The sequence below is a fragment of the Onychostruthus taczanowskii genome, unplaced genomic scaffold (genome assembly GCF_017590055.1).
Source record: "Onychostruthus taczanowskii isolate IOZ18803 unplaced genomic scaffold, ASM1759005v1 scaffold46, whole genome shotgun sequence".
Taxonomy (NCBI): domain Eukaryota; kingdom Metazoa; phylum Chordata; class Aves; order Passeriformes; family Passeridae; genus Onychostruthus; species Onychostruthus taczanowskii.
This window is the reverse complement of record NW_024502125.1, coordinates 4478352-4501574: the sequence shown is the minus strand read 5'-3', so window position 1 is coordinate 4501574 and position 23223 is coordinate 4478352. Positions and strand designations below refer to the sequence as shown.

The window sequence follows — 23223 nt, the reverse complement described above, 5'->3', positions numbered from 1 at the left end:
AAGTCTCAATTTTCTGTTCATTTCTGCAACTTGTTAAGTCCAAGACTACTTTCACAGTTTAGCATTCTAAATCTGAACTTCTTCCCTAGGTAATACATGGAGATACAGTTGGCAACAGTACACCTGCAGCTGTCATGGTATTACTAAAAAAAGTGAGTAAAGTACAGGATAACACATCTTGAAGAGATGAAGTTTAGCTGAGTGAGCTAGGATGCTCACTGATTTATTACTTCTAGATTTCAAATATTGCAATATGCAGTTATTCATATAAAAAGTACAAAAAGTTTTAAGTGGTTTGAGTTATGATTTGAGTCTTCCCCAGGAAAAAGTGTTTTAATTTTTCTTCCCTTCCCTATTTCTCACTGTTAAATCTGTGGATTTTGCGTCTAAAAATAGTTTGATACAAATATAAAGTGGTAACATATATTTGCTCTGGTGCATTAGAAGTGTAGAAATCAGATCTGTATGCTGAGACATAATATAAAAACGGTATATTTCTATTATCTAACAAAGTATGCAAAACACAGGACTTGATGTTTTTTAATCCCCATAATAAAGTGTTTGTTTCAATCCAAGAGTCTTCAAGCTATCACTGAAAGACAGAAAAGTAGTGCCTAGGTGATTGTTTGCATTCCAATATAAACTACTTCTATTTCCCACTGCTAACAAGAAATTAAAATACTGATGTTCCACACTTCAGAGAAAGTATGGAATATATCTGTGCTCATCTGCAAGTTTCAAGACTTCTGTTTAATAAACACCAAGTACAGTATGTAAGATTTCAATTATTTTCACATTTACAGCAAGTATTCAAGTCCTTATTTGCTTTATAAAAGCATCTCAATCCAATTAACAAAGATAGTACACTTACAAAAATTGAAATATATAGTACATTTGTTTCTGTACATATATGTGCAAGATCTTCCAGCAAAAGTACAAATATGGAATCCATTAGCTTGACCATTTACATCCCCTTTGGCAAATACAAATTTCTATCACATGATATAAGTACCATCTTTGTAGTATTTCATGGATTCTAGCTGCTGAGTCATTGCAAGGACATCCTGAAATCCTGTACTGAGTCCAGACATGTGTTGAAAATAAGCTTCTTTCTCCACTTGGACAGTTAAGTTGTTTACACCAGCATCTTTCAGAATTGCTGTGACCTGAACAGAATGGTTAACATTAGTATCACACTTCACATGTATTTCACAGTAACTTGCAGTATGCTGGCTCTACAATGTAGACTTTTTAACTGCATATGTAATTGTGAAGAATTCAATTCTCTGGAAAGCAAAGACTAGGTTCAGACGGTATGGATTTGCAACTTCTGCACACTGAGTCACTCTAAGTGTCTTGCATAAGGAAACATATATCCTTTTAAGGAAAAGAAAAAGGCAGATAGGTAGTGGTAATCCGGTTTTAGACACGTTAGCATCCAGATATCCCTACTGTTTATTCCCTGTTTTGCAGGCCTGTTTTAACACCTCCCCTTCTTTTCTCAGAGTAGATGTAGTGCCACTGTCAGTCAGTGTTTTGGCAGATGTTCTAGCAAATAACTCTTTACACGACTCATTTCGAGCTAGCAGACAAGTGGCAGTAGAGACCAGTTCTGAGACAATAATGGAGAGCTACAAAAAAAATCATACATGTCAGCTTGAAACTTCAGTCTGTGACCAAAACGGAGACACTGAGTAGGAAATTAAGGAATTAAGAATCTAAAGACCTTGCACTGTACCTGCTGTACAATTCTCTGTTCCATCACATCTGTTACCACTTGCACATGTATTGTGCCTGCCACAACAGTTGCAGAGTGACACCAAAAATGAGGATCTCTGTAGGATATAACTCCCTCTATTTTTTGAATCTGTGAAGAAATTTCATTAGTAAAAATTAAGTAATTGTAAACTTGTACATGTACATGGCTATTGGTGGATAACATTTCACAAGGAAACAAAACCGTAGCACAGCAGCTTTCCAACTAAGCTATATTCAGAAATATCTTGTATTGAAAGGTTACCTTGCTACTACTGTAAAATTCTAGAAGGTAAAAGTCAAACCAAATGAAAACCCCCAGAAGAGCAATGCTAAATAGGATGAGGAAAAAAATCCCTTGATTTAATGAACAGATCACAGGAACACAAATGGATAGACTAATCAGAATACTGGTCCAGCATCTACCAGGGCATTGGTTACCACACTGTTTAGCAATATTTAGTTATCACAGCTGAACTTTATTCAGAGACATAACTTCCTTTCCATAATACATAATTTTTTTCAAATTGATCATTGTTCTGAGTTGGCTGTGATGGTTTTTAAGAGCAGCTGATAAGGTGTTGTATTTTGGATTTCTGCTTAAAACTGTTTTGATAACACACCAATGATTTGGCTATTGTTGAATGTTCAGGCTATTTCTTTTCTATCAGGCGGTTTCAAGGCTTTCTTTTTTTCCCCATTTTGCCCTTGCCCTAGTGGGTAGGCTGGGGATGGGCAACAAGCAGGGAGGGGACACAGCCAGGGCAGCTGACCCAAGCTGTCCATGGTGTGTGCGCACCATGTAACACCTTGCCCAGCAGTAAAAACTGGGGTAGAGGATGAAGGTGGAACTTTGGTTTCCAAGGTGGCTGTTGTTTGGGGACTGCTTTTTTTTTTCCTTTTTTCCACTGCTCTTCCTTCACCTGTTATATTGTTTCCAGGGTTTTTTTGCTTATGCTCCCATCCCACTGGTGGCGGTAGTGGGAAAGGAGGGCAGTGAGCAAGTGGCTGTATGGATGCCTGGCTGCTGGACAGGGTCAACTTACAGCAAACACATTGTTTTATTGTGATGTAATTTTTAAAATGCTTTTCCTATTATCTTTTAATCGTTGGTCTTTGATTGTTCTCAAAAAGTACTTTATTTTTCCCCAGTCTCTCAAAATTACTGTCTTCTCTCATCAAAAAGTGAAATCACACTTTGCATGTCACTTTCACTACATGCATCTCTCCCAGACAATTCCCATTTGTTCTTTTCTTTTTCTCATGCAGACAAGAACTCATTTTCCCATCTAGTAACTGACAGGACACCATAAGGATAGTTTTCCTTGAAGCCTCTAATTGTTGGCATCCTCAAGGAACTTTTAACTCATTCTTTCACAGAGAGGAATTCTGCACACTGAGGTCCACATTACTGTTCTGGACAGGAACTTAAAATGAGGCAACAGCAAAGACTAGGTACAGCCTCAAGGCAGATGTCATACTGCACCAGACAGGAAGAGAACAGTCTAGAATGAAAATAAGTAGAAAAAACAGCTTAAGTTTTGCCATCCCACCTACTGTGAACCCTTCATGATATAGATAAATCAGAAAACTTGAAATTACAAGCTCGTGATATAATCCTGTACCCTGAATGTTCAGAACAAGTTTAAGCCGGTTGGGGAACTGTGTATTACTTTCTCAGTACTACAGTGTGGTACATTTACCAAAGTGTTACTATACTTGTCCGAAATTATGGGCTATCCATAAAACCAAAAAACAGAAGTCTTTTTAGCTGCAAACCAACTTTTATAGTTAGAACTAGTAATCCTGTCACTTCTCTGCAAAATAGATTTTAAAAAACTTGAGACATGAAGTTGTCTAAGACAACAGAAGCTGTCTGACTGATCTGTCTGAGTTTAATAATCATTAAAAACAGTTACAACTTTGGATGCTTGTATATAAAATAATTTATAATTGTACCTTTTCTAAAGCAGCATGCAGATCTTTCTCCTGTTCTGGAGGTATCCTCAACAAAAGCACTTGACAGGCATCTTTCAACAGTGGGATAACACTAAGAAAAATCAATGTAGCAATAAAGAGAGAGCAGAGCGGATCAGCTATGAGCCATCCAAATTGCTGAATAAATATTGTGGATACGATAACACCAACACTGCCAAGAGTGTCTGCTAACACATGCAGAAACACACCTAAAACCAAAACAAACAGAGTGATTAACAATTCTGTCTAAAATGTATGTATATATTCAATAGCAGAAACTTAGTAAGGCTTACTAATATCCTCAAGCTAAACAGAGACAACTCTCTGCCTAACCTAGGACAAAATACACTAAATACTTAGCTCTTCTAATGTTTAACTGCAAATTAATGTAAAAACCAATTTTTAATCTATGGGCCAATGATCTAGGTAGGCATCCACAGACTAAAGTATATGTGAATAGACTTTCAATCGTTAGTGGGATTTGTACAATATAGCATAATCATTTACCTCTCTATGTAAGGACTCATTGATCCCTAACAGAGAGTTAGAAGATCAGTGTACACTGCTTGCTAGAGTGGACACACATGAATGTACTGGTTGTTTTTTGTACGCCAGCTCTACTCCAATCTTCTCCAATTTTACAAAGAGAATTGTCTTTGTGCTACTGTGATGAATCTTCTAATTTCTACTGCTTGTCAGTTCATTCTCAATGTACACTCAATGGGCATAGAAAAATACTCTTCAATCCTTGGTAAGATTGGTGCCAGTTAGGTGTCAGGATTTTAAAGAATATTGAAACATGACCATATGCAGACTTAAAAGAATTACAGACATGATGAATATGAGTAACCAGGATAACCAACTGAGTTAAGACATAAAATAACATACAAAACATGAGACTGTTTACTATATTCTGACAAGCTTACACAGAAAACACCACTTTTAAAGGTTTTTTTTTAATAAGGCAGACAGTTGGTAAATAAATATTTTTTAACTACTAGGGAAAAATTCTATGCTGAACTTTCACATACAGTGCCCTTCTCAGTTAGCTTCATGATTTCATATTTGAAAATTTTTCTTTACCACTTTATCTTCTGAATCACAAATAAAAGCATATTCTACGCTGGTCTGTATTTGTTCTCCTGCTTCTTATCCCCTTCCCAGTGTTTTTACAACCAACTGTCACATGATTCCTAGAAGCATGGTAGTACCTATAGATAGAGACCTTGTACCTTCATTTCCAGTTTGAACTCAGAAACAAGGACTTAAAGCTTTTTAAATATCGTTCACAGTGACCTTTTTTAATGTTAGTGACTACTATAGATTCCCGCTTATTATTGTTCCTTATGTATTACATACATATGCACAGAAGTATCTCATGTTTTGTCAAGTTAAATTCACAAATGGTTTGAGCAATTCCTGTATAGTGCATTTAATGCCTGTCAGATCACTCATCTGAGCGTTTTTAGATTAAGGCATAATACAGCATAGGTCTGATCCGGAAAGTCTTCAGTCTCCTAGAAATCATGTACATCATTTATGATTCAACAATCTGTACTTGCCTCTCATGTTGGTGTTCATGCCTCCTCCAGAAGATCCATGGGAATGTCCATGGCTGTGGCCATGGTCACTGTGGGAATGGCCGTGCCCGTGGCTATGGCTGTGGCCATGGTGAGAATGGCTGTGATCATGTGTGGGACAGCCTCCCCGAGAAGCCCCGTGGGAGTGCGCGTGGCTGAAGGCACAGATGCCAACAAGATTTACGATCAGCCCTCCAACAGAGACCGGCTGTGAGAGGGAGAAAAGTCTTCAACTTCACTGCATCCTCACAGGTATTCAAACTTATTTTCTAGAACACAGTAACCAAAACCACTATGCACTTAATTAAGGAGAACTGTGGAAGCCTACAACTTCTCCGGGCCACCTGTTCCAGTGCCTTACCACCTTCACAATAAGGAATTCCCTCCCAATATCTAATTCACTCCTAATATCTACTCTGTACATGCCCTGCTTCAGTTTGAAGCCATCTCCCCTTGTCCATTAAATGCCCTGGCAAAAAATTCCTCTCAGCTCTTCTGAAGGCTCCCTTCAGGTACTGGAAGGACTATCACCCTGGAGATAAACATAAATTAACCATTAACTGCAAAACTACACTGAAACAGAAGGACAAAACTTACAGTTAGCATGTTTGTATCTATATCTGGAGGATCTACCAGTCTTGCCACTGATTCCATGAAGACAAAGAAAGCAATCACCATCAGAAAGAGGCCATTAATAAATCCAGAGAGAATTTCTACACGTCCGTACCTGAAAGTAAACACATAAACATTTGAGAGTGAAAAATGGGTACTCTGAACCAATGTCAAAGTTATAATAAAGTTATAATTCTTTCAACACAGCATTAAGATTGCTGTGGCTTTTTTCCTCAATGCCACATCATCATGCCTCAATTTCTGAGTTATTTTTTTCTGATCAAGAGGTGGCCAGTTTCCAACTGTCCAAACTCCATTATAATAAAACAATGTAGAAGTATTCTCTTATATATACTGCCCATTCAGGACTTCAAACTGCTAAACTGCCATGCAAATTTATAAAGTTAGATTATATCAGCTGAATCTAAATCTTCATACGAACACTGATTTTTAACATAGATTTCTGTTTGACATAAATGCCTAGCATGAGGCAATTTCTAAAGAATATTCACAGTGATATAAGTTCTACTTGTAGAGATAAATGAAAGTTACATTTCAGACATATTTTTTGCACAGGTAAGAAGAGAACAGCATGAGAACAAATGCAAGAGACAAAGTAAAAAACACACAGAAACATGCATTACTAAAATATCCATACATACCAGGACATTTTGAAAATGAGCAAGGAGAGTTAAGTTTCAAATAGTCCTTAAAGAACGCAAGACACATACCCATATGAAAATATGCGAGTTGCTTTCCACCTTGTCATCAGAGCTGCAAAAAGCCCCATCACTAATGCAGAACAATCAAAAAGCATGTGAAATCCATCAGAAATAAGACCAAGGCTATTGGTCCATACTCCATAAAAAAGCTCCACAAAAGTGAAAGCCTAAAACAAAACAGAGTTTAAATTTTTCCTTAAAAATTAACTGGTGTATTAACGTTTTGGTAGATAGAAGGATATTCTTTTCTTATAACACTCAATATTTTTCAAAGGTATTGTTCTGAATATTTCTAGACCATTTTTACTCTCCTCCAATGAAATACATGATACACTTCAAGTCTATAAAGAGACATTTTTGAACTCACTCTCCTTACAGACTCACACATAAAAACCGACTCTTTACAGGAATAAATTTTTTGTTTCAAATTTTAAACTGACATTCTGCAGACAAATTCTAAGCATTTTATAATTAAAAATGCAAGAACTCTACATTATTAGTGTAAAAGTAATGCTGTCTATAAATCTGTTAATGCCAAGATTTTCTTCTTTAGTAAGTTGACAGTTTAAATCTGAGGAGTTGGCTCTGAGAAACGTAAACAAGGAAACATTTTTTAATATATACATTTACCCTGTACATTTTACTATTATTAATCCATCTGCTTAATGGAATATGAAAGATTTTTTTATTATGGAATATGAAAGATTTTTTCAAATCTTTCATTTCCATAATAAATTCCTTATTCTTAACACAGATACTTCAAGTTTCACCCCTTATTTTCCTGAAGATCTTTACAAATGAGGTTCTATCAGTTTTGTTTACTGCATCATCTTTTCCTATTCAAGAGAGAAGCTAAAAATAAAACTAGCCTGCTCCAGTATGACACTAATCAATCCCACACCTTCTATTTTGTTGTCCCCATCCTTATCAGTTTCACCAAGGCCTTGTCAGTTTCACCTTATTTGCTGGCAACATTGAGGTATCTCAACCTCAAACATACTATCATACAAGTATTCAGTTACTGGTGTAACCCTTACATATAGAACCAGTGCTGCACTGTGACCACAAATCAGTGACCACTACTTAAATTGCCCTGTCAAAGGTCACTTTCAAACAAATCAATTATGGGAATCTTCTAAATAATAACTCTTCTTTCTTTATTATATATGCACTATTGTGATTGGATTTGAAGAAAAAAAAAACCATGCACTTACCAGATTTAGGCACAAGAAATAGAAGATCTGTCGAGAATCATACTCCTCAAGGATTTGTTTCAGTGATTCCTTAATAAACCGGGGCAATGACTGGGAGCTTTGCTGTAATGCATCACCCATGAAGTTATAGAGAGGAGTGCCTTCAGGGGAATAGCCAATAAGGGTACCCTTCTGCCCTTTCCTGGAGGGGGAGGACAGGATATTGGCAGCTGCAAGGAAAGTATTGAAGTTTTTGTTGCTGTTTCTAAGCTTCACAGCTATTCTATAATGTGTTTAATCAGCAATCAAAGTTTACATGAAATTTTCTGGCAGCAAATTGATTGTTAACTTCATCTGGAGGTTTATTATTGCATTTCACTGCTAGGTAAAATTAGATCATCACTTCCACAACAGATCACATTCTTTTTTTTTTTCTGTAGACAGACAATAGAAGAGCGAAAAGCTACAGGCTGCCTTATTCCAAAGAATCCATAAAAGCTCGTGCAAAAGAATTCCGCACACCTCCATTTTCTGATTGGCTTCCTAGTCACACAGACCACAGATTTACTACAGTTTAGACAAGAATACGTACACAAAACAAAGAAGACAGCACTCACTACCACCCCTCCAGAAAGAACATGCTCTGTGCTTTCATGGTGTGGTGGCTTGTTCATAGCTCGAAGCTGGTCTGTTATTGGATGCGTCCAAAAGTTTCCAAAAAGCAGTGCACTAATGAAAATAAGAAAGGATCCATATCGAGCGCATGTGGAAGCTTCCATCTTCACAGAGCATATGGACTCCACATAGAAATCCAGGATCACAACAAAGAAGATGACTGTTATGAAAGGCATGATGAGAGAAGACCAAGACTCTACTTTACTCTGCAACAAAAAAAAATTTCAAACATGACTGCTCACCAGAAGAGTGACTTGTATTTATAGCACTAAATGTAGTTCACTTGAATGACAAGTGTTTTCACTAATCCATAAAACATAAACACTTTTATATTTTCAATTTATCACATAAATGTATCATTCCAGATATGAAAAGAGACATATATCTAAAATGCACTGAAGCCCTTTATTTTAAATACTTTCATTCGTTCGTAAAACGAATTCCAACAATGCCATGGTTCCAATGGCCTAATCTCCCTATGCATGCAAGCATAAAGAGCATTTTTAAAAATAACAATAAATTATTTACTTCTTAGGGATAAAAGAGCACTGTATAAAGTCATTAATGCTTGTGCAATGTTAGCAGATGAACCCAAGATATACTATCTGAGCTAGAAGGATGAAACACAGCTATTATACAAAACAGGAAATTAAAGTATCACACAGATAAAAACCAAATATAGAAGAAAAGCATAATGGAAAAATTTCAAACAAAGCTTACTACAAAAAGTAAAGACAGCAACATTGATAATTTTAAAGATATTTTAAAGGAAAGATTTAAATTGCAATTCAGAATCATTACAAAAAATGATTTATTTCTGTACTTATTATCTTACCTCTGTTGTCAGAGAGAGAACAACAACCCATGGGCACAACAGAAGGACAGAAACAAGATGAGACAAAGCTTGAAGACGTTTGGCTCCACCCACATCTATAGATAGTTTTCGGGATGCCATGTGAAAACCAACCTTGCAGCACAATGCCAGTACCAGAAGCAGTACTCCACCCTGGAAACATAACAGGATTCCATTAGCATTTCTTAAGTACTAAAAGCCTCACTCCAAACACAGTGACACTAAAAAGAAGGAAATATTACTGTGTTTTCCTTAACCTGGAAACAAAAGCCAAAGTAGGATATTTCCTGTAATTTTTACTCTAGCTACAAACAGTAACATAGCATACACAGTTGTGCCTTAGCACTCACAACAGCCTGAGCTGAATTTTAAAACTCTCAATAGTGTTAACTGGCATACACCAGCAGCAAAATGGTAGCAATCAGCATCTGAGGAAGAATAGTCACCCAGTTTTCCCATCTTCCATTATTAAAAGCATGTTGAAAGCATACATAAACCCCTAAATATTCACATCATCTTGTCCTCTAGACCTTTCATAGCCTTTTCATCCACTTACCTTTGAACACATCTTATTTCTTCACAATATACTTTCAAAATTTTTCTTTAAATGAATTACAAGATACACAGCATCTCATCTCCTTTAGATCACACTTGCTTTTTTGCACCATTAACTAGTCTAATATTTGATTTATTTTTATATTAATACATTTTCAACTGCTCAATTTTTTTTCCTGCTTTAGTCCTCAATTAAGCCTTAGCCTTTAGCAAGACTAAGCTAACATGACTCAATCAGCCAGTTCAACCCTGTACAGTCAGATTATGATATTCAGCTATTCATACCACCAATTACAATGGGAGTATCATACTGAGAAGTATCAGAATCTGTGTCTTCAAATACAAGTAGCAAAGGAAAGACTGGGGAAATCTAAAGATGCAGAAACAGAACACAGACCCTGAAAGTGAATAAGAAGTGATTTGTAGACAAAGCATTATAAACACCAGGAACACTGATGACAAAATATTTCATGGTAATTTTAATGAGACTTGTTAGGCTATGTATGACAGCAAAGTCCTTATCAGCTATAGAGGCTGAATATTGTATGGTTTGGCTTGCTGTATTGAAGCTCTTCATACTCCAATCAGTGTGCAAAATTACTTGTACTAGTTCAGTTCCAATATGGGGTAGGGATGTTCAACCTTTTGGTTTTGATTCAGGCTTGGATTAGCTCTGAGTTAGTGAAATTGTTACTTTCAAAACTTAGATACTAAGATTCTAAAATACATGTTATTTACCTTGTGATCTGCAACACCCAGGAAAGCAATGATTGTATACAGAACATGAGTAAGAGCACTGTCATGATGCCCCTCAGCTAAATAAAAAATTAAGGAAGAGTTTCATTAGATATTTTCTTTTTCTTTTTTTTTTTTTTTAACCAAGAACAAGAACAGGCAAACGTAGCAGAACACAGAAAGCAGATGTAAGCAAACTGAGCTTTATGGTGTGTTGGCATGTGCAGGACAACCAGAGATCAGGCCCCACTGTCAGTATGGGTTTGTGAAATGCAGGTCCTGACTGACCATCCTGATCTGCTATGAAGAAGTGACCTGCCTAGTGAATGATAGAAAAGCTGTGGATGCATGGACTTCAGGGCTGCATGGATGCCTTGGACACCATTTCCCACATGATCTTCCCAGAGAAACCAGCAGCACCTGGCTTGGGCAGTTACACTGTTCACTGGGTAAAAAACTGGTGTGAGGTTCAACAAGGCCCAGTGCTGGGTCCTGCCCTTAGGTCACAACAGCCCCAGGCAGCTCCACAGTCCGGGACAGAGCGGTTGGAAAGCTGCCCAGTGGAAAAGGACCTGGGAGTGGCAGAACATGAGCCAGTGTATGCCCAGTGTGGCCAGCAGGAGCAGGGCAGTTATTGTCTCCCTGTACTGGACACTGGTGAGGCCACACCTCAAATCCTGTGTTTAGTTTTGGGCCCCGAGGTACAAGAAGACATGGTAGTGCTGAGGTGTGTTTACAGAAGGGCAGCAGAGCTGGGGAGCACTTACAAGGAGCAGCTGATGGAGGTGGGGGTGTTTAGTCTGGAGAAAAGGAGGCTCAGGGCAGATCTTACCACACTCTACAACTATCTGACAGCATGACGAACCCAGGTGGGGGTCAGTTTTTTCTGACAGGACAAGAAGAAATAGTTTTAAGTTGCTTCAGGTATTAGTATTAGGATTGAGCAGATGGAGTATTAGGAAGAATTTCTTTGGACAGAATTATCAAGCATTGAAACAGGCTGCCCATGGAAATGGCTGAATGAACATCCCTGGTGGCTTTTAAAAGACATACGGATGTAGCACTTAGAGACATATTTAGTGACAAGCTTGGCAGTGCTGGGTAAGCAGCTGGACTTGATCATCTCAAGGTGCCTTCCAACCCAGGCCACTCCATGACTCTATTTTATGATTCTACTCACTGAAAACTAAGTAAATTCATCAATAAGGTTCCAGAACACACCATTTGCGTAATTCCATGTTTTTTATTCCTCCTTTGAAAAGTTTACTTTCAACTTGTTTGTTTTTACTGCCCATCTGTAGATGTGCTACCTTTTGTCAGTACACTATGATGAGATGATCAATTGAAAACTAACTTCAAAATCACTTCTAATTATAATTTAATTCAGTACACTCAATTTCACATTTTTTTCTGCTCCAGTACTAAGAGTCACTTGCTCTTTCACATAACAAGAAAGGATACGATGTTCTGCTATTTTAGCCATGAGGTCGTCATTATCAAAAAGCAGTAAGCAGATGATAGCTATGATGAAAAATGCAGCACCTCTTGTCTGTAAAATAAACCCAAACAAACAATAATCAACCAAACAACAAAAACCCCCAAGTATTTCTAAACTGGCACAACAGATTACTGTAAAAAAATCTAGGAAATTGGTCCTCTACTTCCCTGCTTCCTGATCAATGTAAGCATACTCCAGTAAGAAAACATTTAAAGAAACCCCTATTATTTTTAAGAAAGTGACCCTGACAATACAATTTCACATTTTTTTCTGTTTTTCAGACTTACCAGATAATTCAGAACATATCACTACTGCAGAAAGCTAGATGCTGGTATCTTATGAACTTTAAGTGTGATTACTTTCTCCATGGTGTCTTTCTGCCCGCCAGAATGCACTGCTACTACAACCTGATGATTTAATATTTCATAGCACGAATGAGCTACAAACAAGATCTGTACAAACTGCTGGATTTTGTCTTATGGGACCTGAAGGCTAAAGAACTATGCAAAGACTAGGAGAAAGAACAGCTCTGAAGTTCTTTTGTCGGGAAAGGACAGAGGTAGCTATGGAATCCCAGCTCCCAGAGCTTTCACCATCCAGACTTAAACCACTGCAAGTAGTACGTCTTACCATTTCACCACTAATTAAACTAAAAAATGTGGATCCAAAACACAGTTTGTTCCAGGTAAAGAAGTACTTGAATTTATAGGATTTAGTATGTTTTACATTTGATAAAAGCGATTTTTAAATACCTTTGCTGGTCCTCCACCTGAGCTTGTGAACAAGACACTAAGGAGTGACAGCACAACCACATCACTGTGCTCAAACAGTAATAATGTCCTATAAAAAAAAGGAAATAAATACTCCATTTACAGTGTGTTTGCCTCAAAACCTTGATATACACTATTTCAGCTAAAATTAGTGACACAACAAAGATTTATCCTATGATTACAAGAGCAGGTTTAAAAATTCAAAAGAAAAAAAACACAAATCAATTTGCCTTCACCAGCAATAGATCTAGCTGCAGACAACTATATATGTTACAAAACAGGAACTTCCTAATTCAAGTAACAGATTAAAATTATTCATTTATGGACAATTTTAAATTGCATTTTCTTCTAGCAACACAACAAGGTACCAACTTGCTCAAAATGGAGCTATTATTCCCACTATAATACCTCCTCTAAATCAGCTTCTGCCCCCAGAGAAAAAAAAGATGTCCTATTCTGTACTAATGTGTACTGTTCATTGAGGTGCTGCTGACCTAGTAGCTTATGCCACCTCAAAACCTCTGAATTGCTGAAAATAAAAAATTCTAGCTTCCATACTACCTCCTTCAGACAGCAAAGGCTAAATACCAAGCTGTACTCACAGCTTTCCTGAGCAGAACATGAAAGTAATTAATTGCTCTCAAATTTACCAAACGCTTTTGCAACCCTCTGCACAGCAAGAGACCATGACTGGACCCATGTAACTGGTTTGGTTTGAGAAGACTGCCAGCATCCAGAAAGACATAAGAGTACTAAGTACATTAACATAATTTATCATAGTATTATTACTCTTAGTTATGCCTTCCCCTGTGTAGATGATAAAAATTCACCTTCATAAAATATATCATTTAAGGCTTTACTTTCCTCTCTAGAGTGAAACGTGCTTTCCAATATATTAACCTTCACTTTTGAAAGTCTAGCTGCTCTTTCATACTCAGTCAGTCAGTAGTACTGACACACAGCACAAATAGTTTTACCTGTATATGCACTAATGTTACCCAGTTTCAACACACAGCACACAGCCAACCAGATAAAGAAGTACTCTGCAATAAGTGCAGAAATTGATTCTAGCCACCTGTCAAAGGAATACCATTAGCCATCAAGGCACAGACTCCAAACAGGTAAATAAACAGTTGGCATTACATTAATGAGAGCAGGGAAGCAACAAAAACTGCACAAAGTCACCTAGATGTATCACTCACATCAAGTGTTTAAGCACTATCAAGAATTTCACTGGCATCTCATAAAAGAAGTAGTTCTTCTGGTAGAAGAAATTTACCAGTTCTACAGAAATTATACGTACTTCTTCCCAAGCACTAAAGATTTCACATGAAAATTCATAAGGATTCAATAAGCTTTTGCATATAAATCAAATGGCTAGCAGCACTGTCTGACAGACAGAAAAAAATAACAAAGGAGCAAGACAGGGAAGGATCACAAAAGAAAATTTGTATTTAAAGTAGATATGTATTTACCTCAATGGTCCACATAGAGTAAGGCCAAAAAACCACAACAGAGAAATGATACATCCAACAACAGCATGCTTAAAAATTTTGATCCACTACAAAAGAAAGGTATTTCATTATAATTTTCTCCAGAGTTTCAAAATAAACATTCTATTACTAGCATTGTTTTAGCACAATAGCTTTAAAAACTGAGGGGAAAACATGTACTTTGCAAGTTCTATAATTATAATTTACAGTATGATTATCTTCTTAGATACTTTGCCAGGCAACTAAGATTTGGACATACTATGAACCAGAATTTTTTTATATCACAGTTCTAAATTCTGTAACATTGTCTGAGTTCTCTTCAACAAAAAGCCTGAAAAACTAGTTCAAAAAAATCAAGTCCATTTACCTATTTGTAATCTACTATATATATCAGAAAGAGATAAACTGAATAAGAACTAGATAAAATGTACAAATTGAGGCTAAGACCTTATGCCTACAAATATTTATGCGTGTGTTGTAGTCTTTCTTCAGGGAGCAGGCTATAATTCAGATATTCAATACTTTATTAACTTCAGATGCAAGTTTTAGAAGAAATTAATTCTGGAAATATGCTAAACAAGGTGAAGTACCTACAACAAACATAACATCTTCAAAATCCAGAATCTGAAATGTTTTAGCAGAAGTAAAACCACATATAGACAGATTGTTCTGAACTCAAATCAAAGATGCCATTTATTCCTGTTTACATTTTTAAAATTCTTTTAAAAAAGTCATGAAAGCAGTTGACACAAGGAACACTTCCAGGCTATCCTTCAGATTCTGTCTACTTACTGCTCACACTGGATCCAGGTTTTGTGCACACAATTACATAAATCCAAGATGAATGTGAAGCAGGTGAAAAAAATTTATTTTTCACAATCAGCACAAATCCAATCTGGCTCTACTCTAAACTCCTTGGGGTACTGTGAACTCACAAAGGTCTGATGAGCAGTTAGATTAGGCCTTCATCACACGCAGATTTGTGCTCTTCTGTTCTGAGTGACAAGACTGGAGCATTTTGACATTCTGGCAGTCCAGAAATTGCCTGTCTAACTGTCCAGACGAGCTAAGTAGACTGAGCTCTTTTTGAAAATCCACACCTTACAGCAGATGATCACTTGGTGATAAGGACCAGCCCTTTCACTGTACTCTCAAAAGAAGCTGACAAAAGCTAAGAACAATGAATGTAACAGCCCACAAGACACTGAGTTAATAGTATACCGCTAGAACTTGTAACCACATCTTCTAAGTAGAGTAATCTTTGTTCACCTTTCAGTTTTGGCAAGAGCCATATTGCCAAGAATATTTACAATGATGCGAGTGACTCCTACATATGTCAACTCACCTGACGCTTGGTTACCACTTTTCCAGAAGAAAATGGTTTTTGAAACAAAACCATAAAAAAAGCAGACCTGTCAAAAGGAATAAGTTTTGTCTATTAGTTAATTAGCAATCATCTTTTTATTCAAACCAGATCTAAACACCTAGGTTTCTCATATCTGGTTCAGTTTACAAAATTACTTCCTCTACGTTTGATCCATTAACAGTAACAACTGTAACTGGTTTTTGGTGTTAGCCACACTAACAACAGTCACAGGTTTTACTTTCCCTGCTGCACTACCCGCATCAGTTACCACTACTACAGTAATGATAAGAGAACTTCAGTTCTGGTCAACTTCAAATGCCGGTTCTTGAGAGAATGGCTAATGATAAGTTGACTTATGATTTACAAAAATCAAAATAACTGATCTCAGAAGTTTTGAAGAGAAATAATACTCTGATTTTTATTAGCAATATAGGTATACAAAAAGGCTTACTCAGATATAGAATGCTGAATACACAGACCTGTAGGAATGAAAGACACAGCACACAACTTCTTCAAGTGGGATCAAAAGTGATGGGCAAAAAAAACTATGGTGCTTGGGAACATGCAAGAAAGAAGTCCATAATTATAGTTGAATAAGAAATAAAAGAAAAAAAATGAATTCCAAATGTTCCAACTCTGCCAAGTTTATTACATAAATGCTCTTCCATATCTCATCTGGTAAACATGAAGCAGGATTTTGTCTGCAAAGATTGTTTCTGTGTATTTGCTATGAGTTTTCACACCTCACCCCTCAATATGGGAAAAACAGCCGCTGAATCCCAAAAGAACTTCAGGAATACAAATTATAAAGAAGAAAGCTGATCTTCTACACCCTTGTTAACAAAACCTGGACATGCCTGAGTGTCCTGGTTTCAGCTTGGACTGAGAAAAATTTTTCGCTGTAGCTACTACTCCAGTGCTACTGCTAGTGCAGTGCTATTTTGGATTCAGTGTGAGAACAATGTTGATAACACAGTTTTGGCTGTTCCTTAGTGCCGCTTATCCAAAGTCAAGGACTTTTTGGTTTCCCATGCTCTGGCAGCAAGCAGGTGCACAACAAGCTGGGAGGCAGCATGGCCAGGAGACCTGTCCTGAACAGGCCAAAGGGATGTTCCATGCCATAAATACCATATACTCAGTACATAAACTGGGGGAACTACCCACAAGGGGTCTGTGGGTTGGATATGGGCCGGGTATCGTCGTTGTGTGTTGAGCAGTAGCACCGCGCATCACTTCCTTTTATTACTGTATTAACTTATTAATAATTTATTAGCTTATTAATTTCAATTATTAAACCCTTCTTATCACAACTCTTGAGTTTTGTTTTTTGTTTTCCTCCTGATTCTCCTTTGCAGCCCCCTGAGGTGAGGGAAGGTGAAAGCACATTTGTGTGATGATAGTGGATTGCCAGCTGGAGCAACAGGCACACCGTGACCAACTGCACTGTCAGAACAGGCCCAGCTTTGAAGTTGGAAAAACACTGAGGTTTCTCGAGGGCAGAGAGGCCTTACAGAGACACGTGAAAAGACTAGAAAACTGGACAACTGCCAATGATATGAAAAGAATGAGTGCTGATTCGCCATCTGTGGTGGGGTAACCCTGCTTGTATGCACAAAGAAGGGCACAAAAAGCTGGACAGCAGCCCCACAAAGAAATCTGGAGGCACTGATGGAAAGCTGAATATGGGTCAACAAAAAGGATCAGCTGTATTCTGGGGTGCATCTGCATTCAAGTACAGCATCACAAGCTGCTCAAGAAAGGTGATTGTTCTGCTCTGCAATGCACTGATGAGGCCTCAGTCAGGTCCAGTATGCAGTTTTGGGTGCCTCTGTATCAGAAGGACATCAAACTGTTAGTGTGCATCTGGGGAAGGCAGCCAAGATGGTGTAAGGTCTCAAGAGCAAGAGGAACATCTGAAGTTGCTTGGCTTGCTCAGCTTAGAGAAGGCTGAGGGGTGACCTCACAGCACCTTCTTCAGTGGAGGGACAGGGGTGGGGGAGATGTTGATCTCCAGTGACCAGTGACAGGGCATGAGAGGGAATGACACCGCATCAGGGTAAATTCACACTGTGCATTACGGGAAGGCTCTTCACTAAGAGGGTGGCCAGCCACCGTAACCGGCTCCCCAGGAGTGTCACAACTCGAAACCTGTTAAGAGCTCAAGGAGTATCTGGAGAACACTCTTGATGATATGTTTTAGTTTCAGGTAGTTGTGTGAGGAGCAGAGAGTTGGACTCAGTGGACCTTATGGGTCATTTCCAACTTGAGACATTGCAAGACACTGAAATTACAGAAATGTGAAGCAAAAACACTGCTATGAACAGAGCACTTCTTGGATTCGTTATTATGCCTTCTCCTCTTCGAGTAAACGATAACAACATAATGCAGGGTAACAAGACTGACGCTGTCAAAGAACACCCAAAGTATCACGCGTGGGGGATAAGGCTCCACCCCCTGCACACTCACCCCAGCTTCACTACGAAGATAAACTGCACCAGGTGGACCGCTTTCAGAAGATCATAGGATTCAAACAGCCCCACGGCTTTCAAAACCTTGGCGAAGCACAGCAGCACGATGTACCGAGTCAGCCTGTAGAAGGAGAGAGGCCGGTTCGCACCTGCCACGCCGCCGCCCGGGCCGGCCCCGACGCCTCAGAGAAGGCCGCCGGCCCCCCGCCCCCGGGAGAACGGAGGGCGATGCCCGCTGCCCCCCTGAAGAAGGGACGGCGAGGAGCCGCCCGCCAGAGCCAGCAGAGCGGCCGCTCCCCCCCGCCGCCGTTACCGGGCGCTGGGCACATCCACAGGCCCCAGCGCGCCGCCGCCGGCTAGGGCCTGCCCGCCGTACGGCTGCTCCATGGCGGGACGGAGGGAGGCAGCTCCTGCAGGGAACGGCTGCGAGCGCTCAGGAGAAGCTGAGGCGCGGCCCGCCTGCCTTGCGCCGGGACCACCGCATCGCCCGCGGGCAGTGCGGCGAGGCGGGAACGAGGGGAACGGGACGGGAACCGGGGGAGCGGCACGGGAGCCGGGAACGGGGAACGGGAAATACGTGAGGCAGAGCTCCCACCAGCGCGCGTGCGCGGGAGCAGTGCGCAGGCGCCGCGGGGCGGGGCCAGAGCTCTGAGGGGAGCGGCTCCCTCCCCTCGGGGCGGAGCGTGGCGGAGGCGGTGATAGAGATTTTCTTTTCCTTTTTTAAAAATGCAAATCGGTTTATTTTGTGTTTTTATGGCGCAGAGCTGTGCGCCATAATAACACAAAATAAAGCCATCAAGCTTCAGGCGACGGTTTCCCTGTCGAACGCTTCAAATGTCCACTTGAAACAGATGGGAAAATTGAGGCGGGAGATAGGAAATGTCCATATTATGAGCTGGCTGCTCTCTTCCAGCCATGTAGCAAGCTCTCTTGGTTTTGGTTCCCAACAACGTGATTTTGGTACATAGTTCAGCACTGAGGCAGGAAAAAGAAATCAAGAATGTACTGGTGAATTGAATTGCCTCAGCAATGATCAGCTGCACATTGGATTTCTTTGAAACAGACCCGGATAGACTTTAACGAAGAAGAGATGGAGAGATAGGAGGACAGAGGGGTATGACTCCTGGGAAATGAAATTTTCAGAATTCCCTGATCAAAAATCAAAGGTTTAAAAAATTTATTTACAGATTTTCAAATTATTCCCAGTCCAGGTGAAGCCCTCAGCACGGCAAGCACAAACCTATTAAGTGAAATGCCGCCTATCTGTTCCTGCTGTCTTGTGCAGACCCCTTCAAAATTTAATCCTCAGGTCTTGTCTCATGTCAAAAAACCCCTCATTTAACACCTTGGAGTCTCTGAAGCTCATGGACCACCACCAGATGTGTGGTGGTTTGTAAGCAGGGGAGGGGTGAAAAGACGCGCAGCTAGGTGCAGGGCGCGCTGTGTCCGGGAGATGGAGCTGTTGGCAAGCAGCGCCGGGGAGGCCGCGAGCGGGAGGCGGGCGTGCTGCACGGCCCGGAGCCGCTGAGGGAGGCCGAGGGCTGTGGAACACGGCGCAGGGTGAGAATCGCTGTCTGGGTCAGAAACATGGTGAGAAGGCAGGAGAAAAAGGCTAGTATGGCACAGGGGAGCGCTTTCAGGGGCCAAAACAGGGGGAAACACAAAAAGCAAAGGTATGAGTTAAATGACAGCATTGCAAAGCCCAGAGCATGCAGACACATCCTCAATGCTTTTGCAGGGTGGGTGTATGTGGCATACTGAGGCAGGCTGCTGCCCATCAGTGGCTCTCCTGCTCACACAGGTGGTGTTACAGTCGCTGGCCTGCCAGTTCACTTAGCTCGTCCCCATTGAGTGCCTCCCCAACATATGTCTCAAGAACCTGTACCAGGCAGCATCCTCTTGGCTGCTGGGGGTCCCAGGCTGGAGTGGTTGCACAGCATCCCTGCCTAGGGTCTGCACCCCAGCAGGACCCCTGGCTCAAAGGAAACTCCTGGAAGGACTTGTGTCCTACCACATGAGTGGTCCTGTCTCACCTGTATCTACATAAACATACCTAGGACATGAACTTAGACTTGGGTGTAATCTTGACATATCAGAAATCCACTGCTGGCTTGTCAGCCTGGTGCAATTGTACTTGATTTGCCCAAGAGGTGTCTTGGTGTCAGCATGTGAACTCTATTATGTGTGAAAACACATAATAACTCCACTAGTTTTGAAAATACACATTACTAGGTCCTGCCAGGGCTTATCAGATGTGCATATTCATACGTTCTAGTGGAGCACCACTGCACACACAGATGGTAACTATCCTGCTGCAAAGATGGGGGTCAGGTACCTAAAAAAGAAAATTGCAGCATCAAAAACCACACGGTAAAAGTGGTTAGGGCTGTTCAAAGGAATAGTGAAAATAGTGACTACTAGTGAGAGCAAAGCTGGTGTCTACAAGAACAGCTGAAGGAGAGAGAAGCTGAAGTCCCAGGACAAATAGACCTAAACCCACAGACTTCACAACTGAAAAGGAAGATGTGCAGGGTATGGGGTTCTTGGATGGGATTTGAAAGGACTCTTATTTAAACCCTGCAAAACATGCAGAAAAGGTGAGAAAAACAAGACATAATGTATAAAGATCTGTTGTTTCATTTAGTTCTAAAAGTGTGTTAAGCTATGGTTTCTGTTTGCTTGAATGTTGCATACTCCTGAAGACTTAAATTATGAAATCAGAGTATTGAAAAGGTTAGAAATCTGTGGAAAAGAGTAGTTGAAGTGGTCCTAAGATGTCTGTGTTTCTCCTCAGTGAAAATGTGATGTGGTAAGAAGGAGAACACAGGCGTAACAAATGTCCCTGTGAAATGATAAACTTGATTGTTACTGCAACCTAGTGAGACCAGGGGAAACTTGGAAGGAAAAGGCTGAGAGAAATTTGGGAGGATAAATTTTTGCATTTTCTTCCCTAAATGAGATCTTGGAACAAACATCCAAGGAAGCAAAAAAGGTCCACTTTTTAAGTGATGTACTTCTTTTTGTTATTTCAGGATTACAATTAACGATAATAGATTAGGGGAAAAAAATTCCCCTCCCTATGAAAGCAAAAGTACTCAAACTTATGCTCAGTGAAGAACTGCAATAATTTCAAGTTTGGACTTTTGTTCTGTAAAGAAACATCAAGCATTTTTCCTCTGCACTGAAAGAAACGATTTCTTCATTTGCCACCAAATGCAGGAGCAGTTATCTGGAGGTTGCTCTGGACTTAGGTCTGTGGAGAGGCACACTCAGGATAGTGCCAAATGTCCTGGTGAGGGAGCTCTGGTACAGCAGTGCATCCAATGGGCATTTATTTCAAATTGCACTTTTATGAAGAGATTTGTTTGGGAAATATTTTAATAGCCTTGTGTTTATTGAGTAATGGTGACACAGATATCTGTTCCAGGAAAAACTCATTGGGATTAACTGAGTAATTGGAATGGCAGAAAAGGTCTATTTGACTCGGCTTGGGAGGACAGTGACTTTGCTAAGACTTCACTTCTGCACTTCTTCCTTTTGATTCTAATGCAAGCTGTGGTCCTTCATTTTTCAGCTAGCAGAGAACAACTAAGTAGAGAGCAGCATTACTGGGAAGTGCACAAATATCTGTGGTTCCTGTCATCATGCTAAAGTGACACACATAATTTTGCAAAAAATTTCACACAGTTGGTGTCGCAGGAAGCAAGGAAAGAAGAGCAACTGTCTCTGAAATAACATTGTAACTCGGATTGCTGTGAATATCCATTTCTTCTTGAGCTGCTGCTATTGTATATATGTATGACTATGCAAATTAGTGAAATTACAGTGATAGAAGAGAAAGTAAAAAAAAAATCCTTTGGTGTAGCAATTCAGAGAAAATGACGTAGCAAGGAAGCCTAATTGTGACTTTAAAGTGTCATTTTTCTGTAATAAAGCTCCAATATTAACTATGTAGCAGGCTTGAAAAGGGAAAAATTGTCTGAAAGAAAATCAGAAATGCCTGAAAATCAGGGTCACTTCAGAGACTTTTGTGATTTCCTGTAATGTGACATAAACCACCTATTGTATTTTTGCTGGGAAATTTGTAGCTGAGGTCAATATAGCAGAAAATAAAACTTGAGGAAACAGAAAAAGGGTTTCTGTGCTAGAATGAGAGTTGTGTTCTTTATCAAACCATTCACAGAGGATGGTGCCTGTTCAAATTTACATAAAGCATGCTAAAATGTATGTTAGGCTATATTCTATCATGTTTGCTGCTCCCTGTCAGCAGGAAGAAGCAAAATGTTTAATTTTGCATCATCAGAATGCTTGCATTTAGATACAAGCAGCCTTTTTTACTTGGACTTGTTAACACAGCTTACTACTCTGGTAGTAGTTTTCCCTCTTCTCCCTGTGCTTGCTGCAGCCTGACACCATCTTCCTGGTGTGGTTTAGGCTTTGCCATGCTTGGCACAGATAGAACCACTGGTGGGGATCTGGCTGGTTCCAGCACTGCTGTTTTAGAGGACAGTCAGCCTCCTCCTTCTAGCTCTGTGCTCAGGTCTGTAGCCCTGCTGAAACCTAGTCTTCAGTCTGACCTGGATTTTCCCCACAAAAAGCAAGAGCCCCCATCAGTCCTGCCTTCTGTGTTCTCGCTGTCAGGGTTTGTCCCTTTGATAGTGGTGATGCATGCAGAGAGCTGAGCATCCAACTAGGTCATATGTGTGGTTTGATAAATGTTTGGTAAAAGGAACCCATACAGCAAGGGCCAGCAAAGTGATGTAGTTTCATAGGGCACTCATAGGGAGCTTGATGACTGGACCGCAGTTGTAGGGCAGTGATTTAGCAGGGTCAATTCCTCATTCATATAAGTTTATTTAATAAGCTGAAATAAATACTTGAAATTGTCTTAGATAATTTTTTGCAACTTTCCAGTCGGAATTAATTAGGTGCTATGAGTTGAGCAGCTGAATCATTAGAAATTATTCACTG

The 23223-nt window shown here is 39.8% G+C and overlaps 1 protein-coding gene across 3 annotated transcripts; it reads right to left on the bottom strand.

Moving 5' to 3' along the window:
* Positions 1–724: 724 nt before the first annotated feature.
* SLC30A5 (solute carrier family 30 member 5) lies at positions 725–18865 on the bottom strand. 3 transcript variants are annotated; one of them, XM_041414626.1, is made up of 16 exons: positions 18566–18865; positions 18251–18373; positions 15764–15830; positions 14401–14486; positions 12908–12995; positions 12119–12206; positions 10661–10737; positions 9350–9520; positions 8432–8720; positions 7861–8069; positions 6656–6813; positions 5910–6039; positions 5295–5520; positions 3715–3941; positions 1739–1867; positions 725–1166 (listed from the first exon to the last, which is right to left on the bottom strand). In XM_041414626.1, the coding sequence occupies exons 1-16, from the start codon at positions 18637–18639 to the stop codon at positions 996–998; spliced, it is 2313 nt and encodes a 770-aa protein (XP_041270560.1). In that variant the 5' UTR covers positions 18640–18865; the 3' UTR covers positions 725–995. The 3 variants fall into 3 exon arrangements, with proteins under 3 accessions (XP_041270560.1, XP_041270561.1, XP_041270562.1); XM_041414628.1 differs by lacking the exon at positions 725–1166 and having other exon boundaries at positions 1739–3260; XM_041414627.1 differs by lacking the exons at positions 10661–10737; positions 12119–12206.
* Between the last annotated feature and the right edge of the window lie 4358 nt (positions 18866–23223).

Bases quoted from the DNA above. Each gene is read 5' to 3' on its own strand.
- SLC30A5 (XM_041414626.1), bottom strand. From the start codon at position 18,639: ATGGAGCAGCCGTACGGCGGGCAGGCCCTAGCCGGCGGCGGCGCGCTG. The intron at 8,721-9,349 runs GTAAGATAATAA...TTTTTGTTGCAG, and splicing joins TTCTCTCTCTGACAACAGAG to AGTAAAGTAGAGTCTTGGTC. The intron at 6,814-7,860 runs GTAAGTGCATGG...GTTTTGTTTTAG, and splicing joins ATTTCTTGTGCCTAAATCTG to GCTTTCACTTTTGTGGAGCT.